Source organism: Protopterus annectens, chromosome 16.part0, assembly GCF_019279795.1.
Source record: "Protopterus annectens isolate FY-2018-M chromosome 16.part0, PAN1.0, whole genome shotgun sequence".
Classification (NCBI taxonomy): domain Eukaryota; kingdom Metazoa; phylum Chordata; order Ceratodontiformes; family Protopteridae; genus Protopterus; species Protopterus annectens.
The window spans coordinates 154,636,808-154,657,922 of NC_056750.1; the positions used below are offsets into that span (position 1 = coordinate 154,636,808).

Sequence of the window (21,115 nt, forward strand, 5' to 3'; positions counted from 1 at the left end):
TGGTCCTGGAAAACAGTGTAGAGAAATCCCGCACCAGGCTCTGGTGTATCTCCTCATCCTCTGCAGCTGAATAACACGGGTTGCGCTGATGCACCATTGCCCTGGTAGGAAAAGAAAAATATGTGAGCAAGTAATATGGCACATGTAATACTCTACTGTACTGATATCACTGAACTGCCATATATAGCATCTGTCTGTCTATCAGGGGATACACATGTAAATTACCACATATCAGTGCTCAGCCCATAACTGTGTGACAGCGCCTGCCACACTCCATACAACAAACTAGTATACACCAATCACTCGGCACACTGTTTGAGGTACAATGCACAACCTCACACTGGGGGTATGTATCAAGCTAATGGATGGAGAATATTGTCATCCCATGCAATTCATGCAATGCACATTTACAGTTTCACTGGTAATCCACCCTAGTCTTTGCTGCCATTCCCCTACCTACACCACTGTCGTACACAGGGAACTACAGCACAACATATGGCAATCTAGTATGTTTGTATTCCAATAAGTGACACATCTTTCTCTGGCCTCACACCAAGGACACAAACTACCATGACAGACACAAAGTCACGCTGAGCAATCACACCATTACAGACCTTGCACACAGTCAGTGTCACACTAATTCCACCTCACATAGTTGGTATTGCACTGAGTACATGTGTGTGTGCATTGTGTCATAGGTAGGTACTATGCTATTGGCCCTGGGCCTACAGCAGCATAGCCTTATGCTACCCTGCCCCTTGGGACACATGTAATATGATTGTACTTGCTCCTGTCAAACAGTTACACAGAGGTGACTCACACGGCATATTACCTATCTCCATAACATTCATCAGGGGTATGTGTGACATCTACTAATAAGGAGCCTTGTTTGTTAATGCTGGGTGGTTAAGTCCAGGGTATGGCATATCTGTGGATAGGAACCTGTACCTCCAGCATGTGCTCTTTACTGCGGTGACAGGGATTAGGGCCATAGGTCATGTAGGCTGGACAGATTGTGAGGTGTTACCATGACGGTTGGACAACTGGTATGGGTGTGACATAACTCTGCATGTCCAGCACTGGTAACCTCTGTGTAGGCAGTATGCAAGGTACTCTAGCTGTGGTTTTGTGACTTAGTCTGCATAGGGAATGTGTTTGTGGCCATTATCAGTCTTTGTTAGGTATGTCTGTGGCCTTTCCACTTGCTGTAGTTCTCATGGGAGGTACATACTGCATAGGACATTGTGAGGTGTACAGGGGTACACTGACTTACATTTCCCTAGCTGACACACGTTTTGTGATGACACGTACCATGTACAGGGATTACAAGACTAGTGTGCCTCTGTGGATATCAAAGGGAAGGCTATTGTACACCTGTGTCCCATGTTCCCTTCTGACATCTCCAGTGGTAGACAGGCAACCACCTATGTGGTAGTTAGTGGGTCACATGTTGTGGAATGGGGTATGGTACTACAGTATCAACACTGGTGTTCTCTCCATGCCTTGTTCACCAGGCACCTGTTGCAGTACATCTGCCCCCATGTCTCCCTCTCTCACTCTCTTTATATATATATATATATATATATATATATATATATATATATATATATATATATATATATATATATACATATATATATATATATATATATATATATATATATCCATATATATATATATATATATATATATATATGTAAATATATATACATATCTACATATATGTATATATATCTATATACACACTGCTATATATAACCTTATATATATATATATATATATATATATATATATATATATATATATATATATATATATATATATAGACATTCATATCTATCTGTATACATGTATGTATCTAAATTTATATCTATATATGTATTTGTCTATTATATCTATATGTATATACATATTCTCTATATATCTATCCATATATCTCTATGTATCTATGCAGACCTCTTTGTCTATGTACACACACACACACACACACACACACATATATATATATATATATGTAGATATATAGACATATATATGTATATCAATATATAGATGTATGTATGTATATATATATATATATATATATATATATATATATATATATATATATATACACACACACACTTCTTAACATCCATTGCTGTACATATACATGCACATGTAGGTACATGGACTGCCCACCTTTCATGGTGAGAATATCACTTCTGCAACGGTTGTGACACATACCATTCTGTAATGATATTGCACACTGTTGTGCATAATGCATTATGCTGACCTCAAGCCATATAGCTGTAGCAGGCCTCACTGGCTCAGTCCAAATGAAGTTCACTACCACATGACATATACCTGAACTGCATTCTGTTTTCAATGCCACACACTACAACATACATTGATATGTGCACATAGCAACCTTCAACTACATATGTATGTCCAGCCTTCACTAACAGTTGCAGTATGTCCCTTGCCCTATGCACATCTTCATATACATATAGATACAGACTGCTAACACATATGGAGGGTTCACACTATGTAGATTATTAGATTATGTAGTTTACATTACCTTTGTCTCTGACAGATTTTTTTGGATTGCTAGTTTGCTAGCTTACTGGCTTGCTGGCTGCCTGGATGGCTGGCTGACTGCCTGAATGGCTGGCTGGCTGCCTGGATGACTTGCTTGCTTGCTGGCTTGCTGGCTTGGTGGCTTGCTTTTTTTGGGGGTCTCTGTCTCTCTCTCTCTCTCTCTCTCTCTCTCCCTCCAGTTGCTGAAATTATATTATTGCATGTGTGGACTGGCAGTACAGGCTGCTTTTGTAGGTATCTGCACATGTGCATGTGATGGCCTCTGCACCAGTTGGTGGCCAGCATTTACTAATTGCATGCAGCCTGCTGTGTGGTAATTGCAGTTCTCACTGTGATTTCAGGACACTGCTATAAAATGTTAGGTTAGGTAGGCATAGGCCTTTCAGTTTTGCAAGGTGGAGACCATGCTGATTTGCTGTGCACACTGTTGTGTCAGTCAGAAGGTTGGTATGTCTGTTATATCTAAGGTGTGTTGTAGCCACTGAAATGCATGTTGTACTGAAACCTGACTGCTGCTTTTTCCAGTTCACTCATCTCAGTGTGTATGTTAACTCACACCTGCTAATGCTAACACTGTTTACATGGGAGTATGTACTTTCCTGTGGGAGTTGTGGATTAACTGATATACAACAGTAGTTCTTGCAATGTGTTGCTATGGCTTCACTATTTTCCCTTTACATTCACTCCATGAAGGCCTGATATTTGTCTTTACTGGAATGTGTTGCTATGGCTTTCATATTTTCCATTTACATTCACTCCTTGTAATGCATGATATATTTCTTTCAGCAGTAAGTTCTTATATGTTTGCTGTAGCTTGGTGACATTGCATGCATCTGGTGAGCTCAAGGTCTGGGGTTTGACACTTACAAGGGTATTTTATTTTGCTGCTGAGCTAGGGCCTTGTATTTTGTACTAACAATTATGAATATCAGGCACATGCAGTGCTTGTAAACTGCTATACTGTCATTAGTTTGTTAGATGGCTACATCCTTTGATATTTCTGTGTTGTACTCCTACATGAGGGCATGCTTGTGGAAGTAATTCTACAGCTATTCACAGAGTGTGTAACAGCAGACAGGCTAATATGCCTGTGTGTTTCTGACACTTGCAGGCCTCAGATACTCTCAGGTATATATTTGAGCATCCTCAGGGAAAGGTACATATCAGTGGGAAACACCCATGATATATTTCAAATATTCTGCAGTTGTGACTGTGGGGTATTTTGAGCATATGTATTACTACACCATTTCTGACATGCAAGTAGTGTCTACTTTAACTTATTGACAGTCACCATTACGTGGGATTCCGCACCTTTCTACCTACTGTTAGTACATTTCACAGGGAGTCAGTGGGGCACAGGTAACATTTTTTGCAAATCAGGGACATCCCTGTAAATCAGTCACAGTTGGGAAGTCTGGCCTCATACCTCTTCAAATATGGTGGTGTTTATCATGCTCTGATACTGTGTGGGGTTTGTAAGGTGATACTCTAACATTATTACCTCCTAGCAGCATGGCTGTTTCTCTTATCACACTAATGTAATGCAGTTCTACAGGAATTGCCAGTAAACATACAGGGAACAAGCTTTGTGTAATGGCCTTCCTATATTCCCTTTATATTCAGTCCTTCTATTTCATGATATATTTATTTCAGCACCAAGCTCTTGTATATCTGTCATGGCTCAGTGGTAATTCATGCAGACTACTGTTTCCAAGGTACTGGGTTCGAGACTGACAGGGGAATTTTATTTTGCTGAATAGCAGACTACAGGCCTTGTCATACAGAGTGACTAAGGCACTTTTAAGCAGTTGTAAGTGGGTTTGTGCTGGTTTGCGCAATGCTTACACATGCGCACACTAGCCTAGCTTAGCTAAGCGCACACAAGCGCACATGTGCTTACAACTGCTTAAAAGTGCTTACTCCCGCTAACACCCGCGTTAATTTCTTTTAAAGAAAAGAAAATGGGGAGATAGGAAAGGGGTGAAAAAAAGGGGCACAAAGAGGGAGGACAGTAGGAAAACAAGCTCGGGATGTGCAGGAAGGATGTAGGGAAGGCCCATAGCTGCACATTTCGTTATCAGCAACAGCTGTGCATATGCATGAAATTTGGTGTGAAATCTGAAACCTTCCACCCCTGAGAGAGGGGTGAGAACAACAAAATCTGTTGTACTGCCAATTAGAATTATCCATTTACATGTCCAGTGGACATGTGTGCGAACTGGGCAGCTATGTATGGGGCGTCATTTTTTTGTGGGAACAGAGTGCCCTTTTTTTATTTTTTTTTCAGGTGAGAGTGGAATGTGAGGTACAGGAAGTAGGTATATTCGGGGAGGTAGGTTGGGGAGGTTAACAAACAAGACAAACAAGACACATACAGGGGTGGAGTATGACACATGTGGGGGGTAAACACAAATGACAGGGACGGATGTTTGGATATTGCAAGCCCATGACTCCACAGATGGCAATAGTGGAACTGAAATCCCCACCCATAGGCAGTTACCACTGTGCCTTCACAGCCTAGGCCGGGGTTGTGCTGGGGGCTGGAAAGAACGGGCAGGCACACCCATGAGTTGCGCCACCCTCGCCTCAAGCTGGCATAGGGGATCAGTCACAGACTGCCTGATCTTGCTACGCACCACAGACCGGACCCTATGGAGGGTGAGTGGAGGCTCTCCTCCGGCCACACTTGCAGAGGGGGGATGAGCCCCATCCCCTGCAGTGCTTCCACCCGAAGGTGGCACAGGGCCACCGGAGGAGGAGGTCCCGGCCTGGGCACTGGTGCCAGGTGCACTCGCCAGCTGAGGTGGAAGAGGTGGGTCCGCTGGAATCCGCCTTCCCTGTTGTCCTATGTTTACCAGTATTTTATGGGATTTTGGGTTAGTAACAACAAACACCATTCAAAATTAGATGTAACAGCATGCATTACTATTCCCATTGACCAAACACCCATGAATTCCGAACATTGAGCAGCAAGCATAACACATGCATATTTAGAACAACAGTGCACATTCCAACAGCATGCAGGGTTGATTGGTGGCAACAGGCCATCAGGTTCAGATATGTGAATGGGGCACATGCATCAACGTACATGCAGATATGTATGAACCAACAGGACAAATGTCCATGGGAATTAATTGTGAATACACATACCCGGTTTGGTGTGGAATGGCATCATTTGTGACAATAGGGTAAGGTGAAGAAATATTACATTAACAACTAAAACTACCTATACATATACTGTACATTCCTAGTAGATGCAGATATATATCCCCTACATGTATTAGTACAGTTTCCTGTATGTAACGTTAGGAATGTTGGTGATGGGGATGTTACTGCTACATTAATATACATTCCATTTTATTCATATATGTTCATATCTGGCTGTGTTCAGGTACAGCATCCTGCTACATTTGATTTATATGGGTCTAGACAACTGTGGATGTTCAGCATTTCATACAACCATACTATTTCCATAATGCAAGGGTACAACAACATATCCAATTTGTGGGACGGACACAGTCCATGTTCTGCATTTTATTTCACACATTATTGTTTGGTTGTGGCTGTCTTATTCATTTCATTATGTAGTGACTGCAGTATACCTGTATTCCACACTTATTACAGCTTTCTTGGTAGCTTCAAACTGTCTTTCTCACACTCTCTCAATTATTTTATATTTACATTTCAGAATGTTACTTAATTCTAGGCTTTATTAACATGTATTACTGGTTTACAACAATCCTTTCCAGCTGACTCACTTATTTCATATGGCAGAATTTACAAGGATGTATTTGACACTTGTCTATCTTTTGTTGATTGATTACCACTCATTTTCTGGCTGCAGCAGTTATCTGATATTACAATACAGGTGGAAACTCTATTTGAGACTTGTTTAATCTTTATTACTGGTTTGCATTACACTCTTTTCCAGTCTGCATCACTTATCTAATCTTACAATACTAGCAGAATCTTTCTTCTAGGCTTATTTGAGCTTTATTAGTGGCTTTCAACACTGAACTCTTTTACAATCTCTCTCAGTTATATTCTATGACAATACCAGCTAAATAATTACTAACCTGCCTGGTGGCGCAACCTCAGCAGCCTATCAGCATAGGCTCGCTGATTCATGGAACGAACACCTGCAGCTGTAATATAAAAAAGTAATATTGGAACATACATCTCCATACTATAGGCTAGGATAGCATTTCTTACATACTTAATTACATGGATACTTACTCAGTAGTGGGGTGTTGGGAATTTGGCGGGCCTCCTGGATCCAACAGTTCAGTTGGTCCTCCTTCCGTCACTTCAGGTCCGCATGGTGATGATGGACCTGTTCACCAGTCCTCAGAATGCCGGTGGCACTGGTGAGATCATATGCCAACCAGTTCCACACCTCTGCCTTGTATGCACCCCAGTGAACCTGGCCCTGCATGAGTTGTGCTTCATGATCATGGACTAGGAGCCAAACCATATATTTTGACTCCTCAACACCCCACCTCTGTGCTCTAAAGAGACTACCCTCTCCTGCACCTGCCATCCTGGCTGGAAATGGGTACCACAATCAGTTATGCTGTGTATTCCCGCCTATGGGGCTTATATGTGCCGGTTTTCCCGCACTTATCCGTGATTTGCCATTTTGGATATTTATCAGCTTAAAAAAACCTGCTTTGTCATGCTTCTATTTACATTAATTCCTATTCATATGCTAATACTGCATTTCTCAGTACAACTGTCATAGGTTCATAGGTTCATAGGTTCATACTAGGCTATCTGCCCTAGGGCATTTATAAGCCTAGCCAGAGTGTATTTGGCTTTCGCCACCCATTTTAAATTAATTTTGCTATGCCCTTTTTCGAGGTTAGTATACTGTGCCTCTGTCTAACAGTGACACAGAAGTGATACCTAGGGTAAACCTACGATCTCCCATCCACTCATCAAGATTCTTCTTGAAGAGAGTCAATGAGGGACTCTGCCTAACCTGGACTGGGATTTTATTCCAGAGTGAAGGGAGCCTCTGGGTTATGAATCTGTCCCTCCAGCATGTCCTATTTACTGCAGTGCTGAGGTTCAAGTCTCTCGAGCGCATAGCTCGATGGGATTTGGATTTTCTGAGGTGCAGTATGTCCATTAATTCCAGGTTGTACATGGCTTTATACATCAGGCACAGATCACCTCTGAGCAGGCGGTATGCCACTGAGTAGAGTTGGAGTTTCTTTAACTGGGCAGCATATGGCATCTGTTTGAGCCCTTTGACCCTCTTGGTGAGGTACTTTTGGGGTCTTTCCAGTTGCTGCAGGTGTCTGGTAAGGTACATCCCAAAATGGGCATTGTACTCAATTATGGGCCTGATGAGGGTTGAGTAAAGAGGCACAATGACCTCCCTGATCTAGATGTGAATCCTTTCATGATTAGGTGGGCTATATAAAATGTTCTTCTAACCACTTTGGCCACGTGGTTGTCAAATGAGAGATTGCTATCAACTTGGATCCCCAGGTCCCTAATTACTTCTTCTGTACTTAATGGATTACCACCTATGTGGTAATTTGTGGGCACTTTGTTTTAGCCAAAGGGAATGACTATACACATTTTGGCATTTAACTTGAGGCCATGGCTCTGGCACCAGTTGTCTGTTTCTATGAGGCCGTTTTGGAGGATGCTTGTGTTGGCTGGAGAGTCGATTATGGTGCCCAGCCACAGTCCTTCTGTGTTGGCCTGTACCTCTGAGAAATATATACCGAACAAGAGAGGTCCCAGGACTGAGCCTTGTGGGATGCCACTTGTAACTGGTTTGGAGTCTGACATGGCTCCAGCAATTCTAACCATGTGGGTTCTGTCCTTGAGCCAGTTTGCAACCCATCTATGCCCGAGTGTGGTATTGTATCGAAGGCTTTTGTGAGGTCCAGGTAGGCTGTGTGGACCACCTTCCCCTCGTCAATGGCCTTGGTGACTGTTTCAAAGAAATTGACCAGGTTTAAGAGGCAGGATCTGCCCTTAACAAAGCCAAACTGGGTAGGATCAAGTGTCTGTAGGTCCCCAATATCTTTATTTATGAGGTCCATGATGATTCTTTCCATAGCTTTGCAGACCAAGCTAGTCAGGCTTATGGGGTGATAGTTTCCAGGATCCGTTGAGGCACCACCTTTGTGGAGAGGGACCACTGTTGCTATACACCACTCTTTGGGTACATATCCTGTAGTAAGGCTGAAACTGAACAGTAGTTTTAGGTTTGGGTTAACTCTTCTTGGAGTTCATGTAGGATGCAGCCCAGGACACCGTCTGGTCCCATTGATGCTGTGTTTTTTGCTTTGGAGAGGGCGGCTCTTACCTGAGCATCTGAGATGTCAGGGGGGCAGAACTCTGCTGGGATAGATATTTGCCCTTTTGGTGGGGAGGGGGGGGCGTTTGCACTGAACTTGTCAGTTAGGATGTTGGCAATGTCTGTGGGTTCGGTGTATTTTTTGTCATTTTGGACTAATTCTGAGCATATCTGAGAATTCCCACCCAGGTTCCTAACATAACTAAAGAAAGCCTTGTGATTATCCTTAGTGTCCTGTGCAATTTTTCTCTCGAAGCTGGCCTTAGATGATTTTATGAGTGCCCGTAGTTATTTACTATGACTGATCAGAGATGGCTTCCCTTTTTGGGATTTTGCTCTATCATGTAGTAGCTTCCTCCTTCTATTGTATAGTTTGTTTATGGCTGGGGTCCACCAGACAGGATGTCTGCCTTTGGAGGATTGGGTCTTGGTTTTATTTGGGATTGCATGATCCATGCATTCCTGAAGGTGTTCATAGAATGCGTTTATAAAGGATTCTGCAGTCTGGACTGTATTTTCCACAGGCCCGGGGGCTTTAAAGGATTCCACCTTGATTTTGAGGAGTGTAAAATTTGCTTTAGAGAAGTTTTTCACTGTGGTTTTCTGGGCAGGGGGTGGGGTCGGGATGTGAATATCCAGTGAGATTAGTTTATGGTCTGATCTTACCAGTGAAGGATACACTTCTGGTCTGGAGCATAGAGTCCCCATGTTGGTGATGATCAGGTTCAGTATGTTTTCCCCTGCTGTGGGAGTGAGAACAAGTTGTTCCATAGCATTTGACTTTATATATTCTAGGAACCTTTGGGCTAGGGTGTTGGAGCTAGAGTAATGCTCCCAGCCTATGTTTGGGTAGTTGAAGTTGCCCAATATAATGGTGTTTGGAGAGACCTTCATATTTTTCAGTGTTCTCATGAAGGCTAAGTGAGGTTCCTGGGTTTGGGAGGGTGGTCTGTAGCAGGGTATAAACTGGGAGGCAGTTTTACCCACTGTTAGTTGCACATGGATAGTCTCTGATGCTTCGTGCTGTGCCACCAACCTTGAGGTGTGGGTATCTTTGACGAATATTGATACTCCCCCTCCATTTGTGGTTCGGTCCAAGTTTTGGGGCCGAAAAGCATGGTATGAGGTATAACCTGGTAGTGCTGGGGTGCTCTCGGGAGCCTTGAACCAGGTTTCTGTTACTGCACAGATAACAATGTTCTCCATGCTAAGGAGAGTTTTGAGTGCATGCATCTTGAGGTTTAGACTTCTGGCATTGAGTAGCATTACTCTTAGTTTCTTATCCCTTGTGATACCTATGGAGGTGGGTTTGTCTTTTGAGCCTTGCCTAAAAAAGGCACTATGGGGTAGCAAGAGCCTTTGCCAATATCCGAAAGCCCAGGGGTGACAGGTGCAAGCCATCCCTAGCGAAGCATTGTGGCTTGTCGAGCATGTCATCCCAGGCTGACAGGCATTGGATCCCCTTTGAATGACACCAATACTTAAGCCAATTGTTGAAATTGATCATCTTGTCTTCATATTGTGGCAGCATTCTTGGTGAGGGTAAGATGCTACTCAAGGTCAGGGTCATACCTGCCTGGGCTACATGCTCAGAGAGCTCCTCTATGTCTCTTTTCATGGAGTCCAGGGAGGTACGTCTCAGGTCATTTACACCAGCATGGACAATGACTGCATCATATTTGTACTTGCCTTGAAGTGACCTGAGTGCTTGTGTTATGTGCGGATCCTAGCGCCCGACAGGCAGCTCACCATGACCTTCTCCTTGTTTAGCCTGGTGAGTGGGACATCATTGTGCCTGACGATAGAGTCACCTATTACAAGTGTATCAGGTGTGTTGTATAGCCTTAAGGGCTGTGACTGTTTGGCACACTGGCTTTGTGAGCTATGTGTTGCACGTGTTTTGTTTTGGGGTAGCAGTTGCTTGGGTGTCTGCTTTGGAGGTCTCTGCTGCTTAGGCAGATTTTTATTTAGAGCCTCCGAGTATGTTTTTCTGTGTTTATGTGTTTGGTTTGCTGTCGTGGTAGGTCTATGTGAGACTGGAATTGTAGTGAGTGTGATTTCCTTCTCCTCCTGACTGGTTACGCCAGTACTGAGTTGAGAGAGCTTAGCCTCCAGTTTGGCTATATGGCTGCATCTCTCACATGTGTTGAAATTTGTTGGGAGGAGGAGAGGGTTGTCTGTGTACATGAGGCAGTTGTAACATTGCCTCAAGATTCCCAGATTCACCAGCTGGACCAGAGAGGAGATTGACAACTGACCTTTGGACATGCTAGAATAGTATTGGGAATTCCTTTATAGTTGAAAAAGGGCCAATGGGGAACAAGGTACTCAAGGGGATTTTGTGAGGGTGTAGTGCTTTTAATTTTTTACTGCTGACTTAGTGAGCAAGTGCCAGGTAACTTAAATGCAATGTGTTACAGGTAACTTAAATGCAAAAATGACAAATAGTAACTTTCTTTCAAGTGAAGCAAGGAAATAAATACAGTAAGCAATGCAGATATCACTAGGGATCCACAGAAGTGCTGAAAAGCCGCATTTTAGGTGAATTAGCATTTCAGGGAAATAACAAGCAAACAAACAACAAGCATACAAACAAAGCTAGATTCAGCAGGCCTGGATCTAGTCTATGCTACAGAAAACAAGGTGTACCAATTTCAGTAAGAAACAGTTCAAATATGCAGGCACTATAAGCCTTTAACCAGAAATTCCCAGCTCAGAAGGGCAGAGTCCAGCCTCTCCTCCCACAAGAGTGCAGACCATGAACCTTCTTAATGTAAAATAACTGGCCTGAAGCCCAAGTGCTTAAACCAGAACTAATACACTTTTAGAATAACAGACACTGAGCCCTCAGTCAGCAGTTCCCAACTTAGAAGGATGTAAGCTACCTGTCCTGCCACCACAGTGCAGGCCACAAACCTTCTTAATGTAAAACAACTGGTCTGAAGCCCAAGTGCTTAATCCAAAAGACTTAGAATGATAGCTACACTTTAATCAAGTTACTACCAAGCAGTAATAAATATAATTGAATACTTTAAAGAATGCCTGGATTAGTGCTCAAGTTATACAAACAAAGCTAGATACAGCAGGTATGGATCCAGTCTATGCTACAGCAAACAAGGTGTACCAATTTCAGTAAGAAGCAGTTCAAATATGCAGGCACTATAAGCCTTTAACCAGAAATTCCCAGCTCAGAAGGGCAGAGTCCAGCCTCTCCTCCCACAAGAGTGCAGACCACGAATCCTCTTAATGTAAAATAACTGGCCTGAAGCCCAAGTGCTTAAACCAGAATTAATACACTTTTAGAATAACAGACACTGAGCCCTCAATCAGCAGTTCCCAACTCAGAAGGATGTAAGCTACCTGTTCCGCCACTACAGTGCAGACCACAAACCTTCTTAATGTAAAACAACTGGTCTGAAGCCCAAGTGCTTAAACTAAAAGGCTTAGAATGAGTTGCACCAAGCAGTAATAAATACAATTGAGTACTTTTAAGATGACGCAAAAGCAAAATAAAGTAGGAAGAAACACAAATACAGTCAAAGCAGATAATTTTTTTTTAAAGTGGAAAGAGAGAAAGGAGTAGCAGAAACTAAGCTGATTGGTCTTCTCAAATGTTCTCCCTGTACTGGGTAGAATGAGGTAATGACACTAGGCTGGGAGGAGGGTCCCAAATCAAATTTACACTAGGGGTGGGCAACTGCAAAGCCACCAACTATAAAAACACTATACCAACAGGGAGGAAGGGTGGGAAGAAATAAAGAACAAAATAAACAAAAAACAGGATACTTAATGTTATATATTATAGCTCCGAGTTTCCACAGTGTCCTTCCTTTGATCAAGCTCAGTGTGAAATGGCAGAACACTCACAAATGAATTTCTTAGGTAACAGAAAGTTGAAACCTGAGACAGTTTTTAAGAAAGAAATCTCAAAAGAACCAATGAGGTTCTTAGTCTAAGCTGTAGTCCAGGTGACCTCAGTCAGCCAATGACCTCAAACAATTCTCTCTCACTGAAATGCCTGATGGCTTTGGTTAAACCAAGATGTCCCTGAATATGTGCTCAGACACACATTCTCCACAAACACTAGGCCCAAATACAAGCCTGAATATGGAAATGCTACAAATATCCCCACTACTTAGAACAAACTGCAGAAATGTTTCTCACAGCTGAAAAGCAGCAGTGAGCCTTTAAATGAACATTTTAAACAGCTAAAGGAGCCTCTAGAAAAAGAGTTTAACTGCAACAAGTTATTAGAAACAAACAACCCAACAGATGCTTAATAAAAGTGGACAATTTCCAGTTAATACCTTACACACAGTGAAACTAGCTAGAAAAATACATAGTACACAAAGTGCTATAAATAACAAAGAAATAAAGAACAAAATAAACAAAAAATAGGATACTTAATGTTATATATTATAGCTCCGAGTTTCCTCAGTGTCCTTCCTTTGATCAAGCTCAGTGTGAAATGGCAGAACACTCACAAATGAACTTCTTAGGTAACAGAAAGTTAAAACCTGAGACAGTTTTTAAGAAAGAAATCTCAAAAGAACCAATGAGGTGCTTAGTCTATGCTGTAGTCCAGGTGACCTCAGTCAGCCAATGACCTCAAACAATTCTCTCTCACTGAAATGCCTGATGGCTTTGGCTAAACCAAGATGTCCCTGAATATGTGCTCAGACACACAGCCTCCACAAACACTAGGCCCAAATACAAGCCTGAATATGGCTTAGTGGTTCAGTACTTTGACTATGGTGCACATTATCCTGGGTTCGAGCCTGGCCGTTGCTTTTTTATTTTACTACTGTCTAGACAGCTAGGAGGTGTGTCTGTGTAAAGGTGGCTTTGATACAGCTTGCCCAACGTTGCCCGCCAGTAAGCTGCTCACCTATGGGCACTCATATTATGCTTGTTAAAGCCTTCCTCAGCTATGGGCAATTATGATCCTTTTTTTATATTTTATTATGTCGGATTTCTTCAAAAATATATGGCCCATTTCATTACATTTTACTTAAATTATAGTTTTATATATATATATATATATATATATATATATATATATATATATATATACATATGTCAGGGGATTGCTTCATGCTTATTTAAATAAAAATGGTGAATGATGTTGTGGGGGTTCAAACCGTGACTACCTCCTCTTTGGCCAATGTCTCTACCACTACGCTATTGCTACTTGGCTTAATTTGCATATTTAGATCTTATATGCTTTTCAATGTCTGCTAACTGTGGCTGAGAGGAGGGCATACCCGCGCAAATGAGCACAACTATGGGCAAACATTTTGGAAATTATAAAAAAAAAATTAAACTGCTATTTTTACATTTTACATTACAGTTGGGTTTATAGTCTGTAGGGGCATGTGTGGTGTTGTGTTCCTTGACATTTCCATGGACTCGCTCATGGGTGTTTACTTTCAGGACTCTGACTCTTCTGGGGGCGTGTCCCTTTGCAGAACTCGGCATTCAGACACGCCCCCTACTTTCCTACACGAACCGTGTTAGCCTAGGGTATGATTCAGCATGCCCTCATGAATATGCATGGCATGCTGATGTCATACCGTTAGACTGCAGCCTCCGTGTAAGACATATTAACTCTTACATGGAGGTTTCGTGAATCCGGCCCATAGTCTAATCTTTCTAGTTTCTAGCTATTTCTGAGAGAAAACACAAATCTAAGATAACTTACATATAAAATCAGGCAGAGTGCTGATGAGTTGGATGGTCAGACAAAAATGCTTAACAATTTCTGATTCTCTCTGTTTTTAAAATCACATTTCTGGTTCCCATTACATCTTTCTTCACACTTCCCTGGGTTCCTTGGCTAACGGAAACTACATTACATTCTCCTTGTGTTATCTTGCTGGTCAGGAAGCAGAGCAATAAAAATACATTTGCATGTTTAAATCTAGCAATTTTACTCTTGGTTAAAACAATAGAAAGAATGTCTTCACCTAGACTGACTGGAGCTGACTTTAGATCAAAGGGTCACAACATGTTCACTTGATCAGCAGAGAGCACTGTTGGTACATTTTTTTGCAGTTCCACATCTAACAGCTGTTTTTCCATTTAAGACAACAAGTCTGTGCCTTACATTAATATTTTAAAATGATAGAATTATCTATAAAATTTTATCTGGCTAGGCTGGCAGCCTTCACAATTAGTATCATCATATGTGACATGCAATGCATTAATACAATTATACAACTCTTTTATCTTAAGTTTTACATTTTTATGCATTTTTTACAATTTTTATAAAACTCTTTTATCTTAAGTTTTACATTTAAATATATTTCCTAACAGATACACACTGTATTATAAATTTATGTAAATAATCCTTGAAATGCACATATATTGCACAAATGCATGTTCCAGTTACACAGATTACAGTTTACAGCATGGTATATAGTTTTTAATTTAATATAAATGTTACTGTAGAAATAACAGTATTGTATAGTTGTGAATTGTGGTATAACTCACAACCTATGACTTAAGTCTAATATTGGACTCTTAAAATTGGTTTGTGCTACAGACTAATACATGCATACTTGCTTTTACAGTTGAGATATGCATGCTCAATTTGATACAGCTCTCTAAAATACCAAAAAAGCTATTGTAAGTATTAATGCTACAATAACACTTCTCTTCTGCTGTATGCATACCCCTTGCTTCCCTCAGTCTCTTCAGTCTAGCCTCATTGACCCAGACATTGAACTCCCAACCTGGGGCAGCTGAGGAAAGAACAGAAAAGAACAGAAGAAAATTATGAATACTAGTCTTGCCTATATTAAGCTTTCTAAATCTTACAACTATTTTCTTTAGTTGATACCTAAAAACAATAAATTGGTGTGCTGGTGAAAAAAAATGCCATAAACCAAAGGAATAGACACCAAAAGAACCATGGACACTTTCTTTTAATAAAATATGTGAATAAAATCATCCAAAATACATCATTTTAAGCACTTTCATCAAAAAAAAAACATGACTTCATCAGAACAACTAATCCTACATGCACTTTACATTTAAATACTTCCACCAATAGCTGTAAACCAATCAATGAATTCATTAGTCAACCTATAAGCTACATTTTAAGTGCCATTTTCAAAAAGTATTTGCTTTAAAAACTAATATATATATATATATATATATATATATATATATATATATATAATTCATAAAATACAATTCTCATACATTTAAAAAAAAGATTATATTACTATTGTTAATCAATCCTAATAAAACATTTTTGCATTTGTGTAAAAGGGAACTAATGTGGCAACTCAGGTTGGCTGCACATTTTTATTCTGGCTTAAATTATCATATATCCATATTTCCAGTTTTAAAAGAAAGGGCTAATCAAATTAGATAGTTTTCATAGTGCCCCTTCAAGGTATGTTTAAAGTAACTGGCATTGTCACATCACAAAGGCTGCTGCCTTGAATACATTTGTATAGCAATGTATTGTTTTCATATAGTATAATGTTTTTACTAGGATTTGTTAACAATATTAATATGTTTTTTTTAAATGTAAGGAAATGTTTTATGAATTTTATATATATATATATATATATATATATATATATATATATATATATATTCAAAGCAAATACTTTTTGAAAATGGCACTTTAAATATAGCTTATATGTTGATTAATTAATTAATTGACTGGTTTGCAGCTATGGGTGGAAGTATTTAAATGTGAAGTACATGTTGGATTAGTTGTTCTGATGAAGTCATGTTTTTTTGATGAAAGCACTTAACATGATGTATTTTGGATGATTTTATTCATATATTTTATTAAAAGAAAGTATCCACAGTTCTTTGGTGCCTTTTTCTTTGGTTTAGTTGATACCTACACATTTGTGGGATGCCCACAGTCCTAAATTCCCCCAACCAATTGTTGAAAGTATCCCTGTTTCTCCTGTATAAGTCATTAAAATATTGCCTACATTACTCTCCAGTGAACAGGATATCAGTGGCACTAGATACAGCCTGGCCTAAACTATCCCACACCTCAGACTTGTACTGGGAGGCAGAATAGTCTCCCCCATAGAAGCCTTTGGATGTGGTGCTTTACCAGGAGTCCAGTAAATATACTGGACTCCTAGGCACATTGCCTCTGTGCCCAAAACCTGGTGCCTTCTTCACTAATGCCAGATGTGTCTACCAGCAGACCTAGAGCAATGGAGACTGATTCTTTCCCACCAATTCCAGTTATCACATTTACTGGGAGTGTGCATACCCAAGCAAAGCATTCACATGATGGTAAGAGGACAGCAGCAGTGCCAAAGAGTGAGGAATTAAATAATTGCAATTGGAAGGTTAATCTGACACTTGGTTTGAGGGGTGTCTACTGATGTAGCCTGGAAATATATATTGCAAATTGGAAGGTAAGTACTGGATGAGCTAAGTCTGCAGCCATGCACTGGAGCCTTAAATGTAATGACCTGACACATTTGCTTTTACTTTTATACACTGAGAAAATTTTTACACTGTGGGATTCAAACCTAGGCATGTGTGTTGAAAACTTTCTTCTAGAGTGTTGATTTTCCATCTTTGCCACAGAAGAAGTGCTGCTCAGACATATTAAGGAATCATACATTAATACAAGTGACATTTTGAGCTGTTACACATGTATGTGTCACCTGACAAGGTTATTGGGTATAGATCCAGTTGTGTATATGTCTTATGCAAATGTGAAGCCAATACCAGTCCAGACAGCAGATGTATCTAGGCACCAGAACCATGACTTCAGCAGCCAAAAACACAGTCTGTGATATTTCTTCTTTGAGCATGTGCCTCATTGTGACATTCTTCAGCAGGTGTGTGTGCATTTTGATGGGTGTCATCAGCCATGGTTTCAGTGTATAACCTATGTCAAAATTGGTGATTCCACCTCCAGCAGTAGACCTGTCACCAGTGGAGTACCACAGGGGTTTGTGCTGGGCCCCTTACACTTTGGCATCTATTTCTCAGAGGTCCAGGCCAAAGTAGATGGCCTTTGCCTCACTGAGTTCGCTGATGATTGCAAACTGGGAGCAATTATGGAGTCCCCCAATGATGTTGCCATATTATAAGAAGGGCTAACACAAACAAATGACGGGTGTTAAAGCCTTGCTCTAAACCTAAATGCAAAAAAAAAAAAAAATACATTATTTTTCCTTTGGCAAAACAGAATTCCCTACAAGTTACAATATTGACAGCACCCCCCTGATTTCCAACCCATTTGTATGAGACTTGGAAACACAGGTTGATAGCAAGCTGAACGTTGACCACCAAGTTTCCACAGTGGTAAGAAAAGACTTCTATGTAGCGCACATCAAAAGCAAGGGCATAGCATCCAGGTCAAGGGATGTTATAACTCCACTGTACTTGATCCTCGTCAGACCACTAATAGAGCATAATGCACATTTTGCATGTACTTTGCCAGACACCTGCAGTAGCTGGAGAGACCTCAGAGGTTTCTCACTAAGAAAATACAGGGACTCCAAACCATGAATTACATGGACAGGCTGAAACCCTGTCACTTTACTCTGTATCTTATTGGCTGCTGAGAGGTGACTTGTGCCTGACCTATAGGACACTCTTCAACCCTGCCCTAATGGAAATGCTGCACATCTGCAAGTCAAATGGCACAAGAGTCGCTGGCTCTAGGGATATCAACCTAACTTTTGATATTAACAGAACATGCTGGAGAGACAGATATGTCTCCTCAAGATTGCCACTTCTCTGAAATAGAATTCCTATTCACATAAAATAGAGCTCCTCACTTACCTGATCCAAAGGCAAACTAGATAATTGGATGTGAGACTGCAAATTCACCCCTGGGGTGACATCCATGTCCCTCATGGACAGGGGTAGCCAGTGGTGATCACAGACCTGCTCTGTTCATAAAATTGTTCTGCAAACTACCCAAAAGGAACAAATGGGGATACTTGGGATTAACATGGCTAGGCTTGTAAAGGCTCTAGGGCTGCTAGCCTAGTAAGCTCCTATGAACATATGAACCTGCATCCCTCAGTAAGATACCCTGTGGGATATCCTCCCAGTGAACATCTGATACAGTTGGGAGGTGTATAGATATGTGAGTTGTGGTAACTGTCAGGCTTCATTCTAATGAAATCTCTTGTATTCTTGCACCATTTCTGGCTCTCATTTGTCATTGATTGATTTTGATGCCAGATCTGTGAGTGTTGCTAACTGCCTGCATTGTCAGCACACACACATGTTCAAGATGATGCCCTTAGCATTGCACACTACCTGGTCTATTAATTTGAAGCATTCCTTGTTCCCCAGGTGGTGCCTTAATTTCTACATGTGTGAAATCTATGGCACCCAGTACTTTAGGGTAGTGTGCTACAGGGTAGAACTCTTGTATACTTCTGTCCCTATCCTCAGGAGTACAGGGGAAATATATGTGGCCACTAGCATATTGGAGTGTGTCTATATCACATCGTCAAAAAAAGACTATGTCAAATTACTACTGATCGAACCCACTTTGCTAAAATCTTACTTTATCAGGAAAAATAATGTTTGGCCATCATCACCAATTTGCCCTTTTCCCCACTGTACTGCAATCTCAGAGTTGGTATATTTATTTTGGGGAGGCAGTGGGGGGAACAGCCCCCCAGTTTGGTTTTGAACTTTTAACATTTTTTTTGATGGGCAGTAGGTTGGACAGCTATTATTTTACCCTATGAAAAAGTTTGATTAAACAGCCGTTCGATGAAGTGAGATTTTGACAAAGTGGGTTCGCTGAATAGAGTTTCAACAAATAGTGTTTTTGATAATATGATATAGACCCTGTTGGAACACAGCATTCAGGAATTGATGGAGGGTCCTGGATGATGATGCCTGTGACACCCCTAGCATATCCTCTGTTGGTCTCTGAAAGGTACCTGTAGCTAAAATTCTAAGTGCTATGTGTACCTCTGACTCCATTGGATGGTTTCCCCTTGGTTTGTCCTGACTCTCACTTGAAGATGACAGAGGTTACAGAGTTCCTGTAGTGTGTCTCTATCCACCCAATAATGGTCTACAATTTTTACATCATGTAGATTGTATTAAGTCACCTGTGATGTGAAAACTCTTCTTCTTCTTGGCCGTGGTCTATTAGCAGCAGCAGCAACATAGACTTCAGCCTGTTGCTCATACACATGAATTAAAGCAACAGCAGCCCCTAACATTGTTTATGTGTAGACTCCTTTCTGTGGCTGTATTCCAATAGGTTCTGGAATTTGCAGACAAAACCAGCACTGAGTTTACACATTTGCTTTTTAGTTTGTTGAAAAACTCCTTCATCTTGGATTAGTTGATTAGCATACAATTCAGCTGCTTATGCTGTAATTTGTATGCCACGGTGTTTATCTCGTTTGTGCAGCTGTGTGCAGCTCTACACATTGTGTAGTGCTGCTTATTGAATCCAAAGTGCGCACATGGTGTAAACATACCATATAGGCTTTATTGAATATGGCTGGTAAAGTTCATGTGTTGGTGTGCAACATCTGATGGGTATTGTCTAACTTGTAAAACATATATCAGTGGTCCTCTCTGCCAGCTGGTTATAAACAAACATAAATTAATAAACAAATAAATATGTCAATAAAGATAAAAAAAATAATTAAGTAAATAAATAAATAATAGCTTTGATATTTTTAACCCAAAATTTCTTATGTTATCTATATGGTTATACAGCTCATTATATGTTCTTATTCACAGACAGAAAACATATTGATTAAATGAGAATGCAGTATAACAGCATGTTTTATATATTTTGCTATGTAGCTATTTCACCTTATTAAGAATGTCCGCTTCCATATGAAAAACAGTCCTGATGAGGAAGTCTATTTTGACAAGAATGGAGATACACCAGCAAGCTATGATATTATGAACTGGCAAATGGATAGCAATGGATCCATTAAGTTTGTTAAGGTTGGCATGTATAAAAATGGTGAATTATTCATCAATAAAAGCATCATAGTATGGAATGGGGGGCAGATTCAGGTAAGTTTCAGTAACATCCAAATCCCGGTTATCATTTATCACTCTTTGACAGATAGTTCCCTGGGTTACTGGATACATTTTTTCACATTTATCTATAGTATTTTCTCAAATTTTAGAACGCTATCTAACATTTACTCTAGCAGGTAGATTTATCATCTTATCTGTCAACCTGAAGCTCAAATAACTGTTCTATGAGTTTCA

The 21,115-nt window shown here is 40.5% G+C and overlaps 1 protein-coding gene across 1 annotated transcript in view; it reads left to right on the forward strand.

Moving 5' to 3' along the window:
- LOC122790541 (extracellular calcium-sensing receptor-like) overlaps window positions 1–21,115 on the forward strand; it is a 557,593-nt gene that overhangs the window by 243,577 nt on the left and 292,901 nt on the right. The window contains exon 4 of the mRNA XM_044058091.1: window positions 20,696–20,914. Coding sequence (XP_043914026.1) covers window positions 20,696–20,914 — 219 coding nt within the window. The remainder of the gene's footprint in view (window positions 1–20,695; window positions 20,915–21,115) is intronic.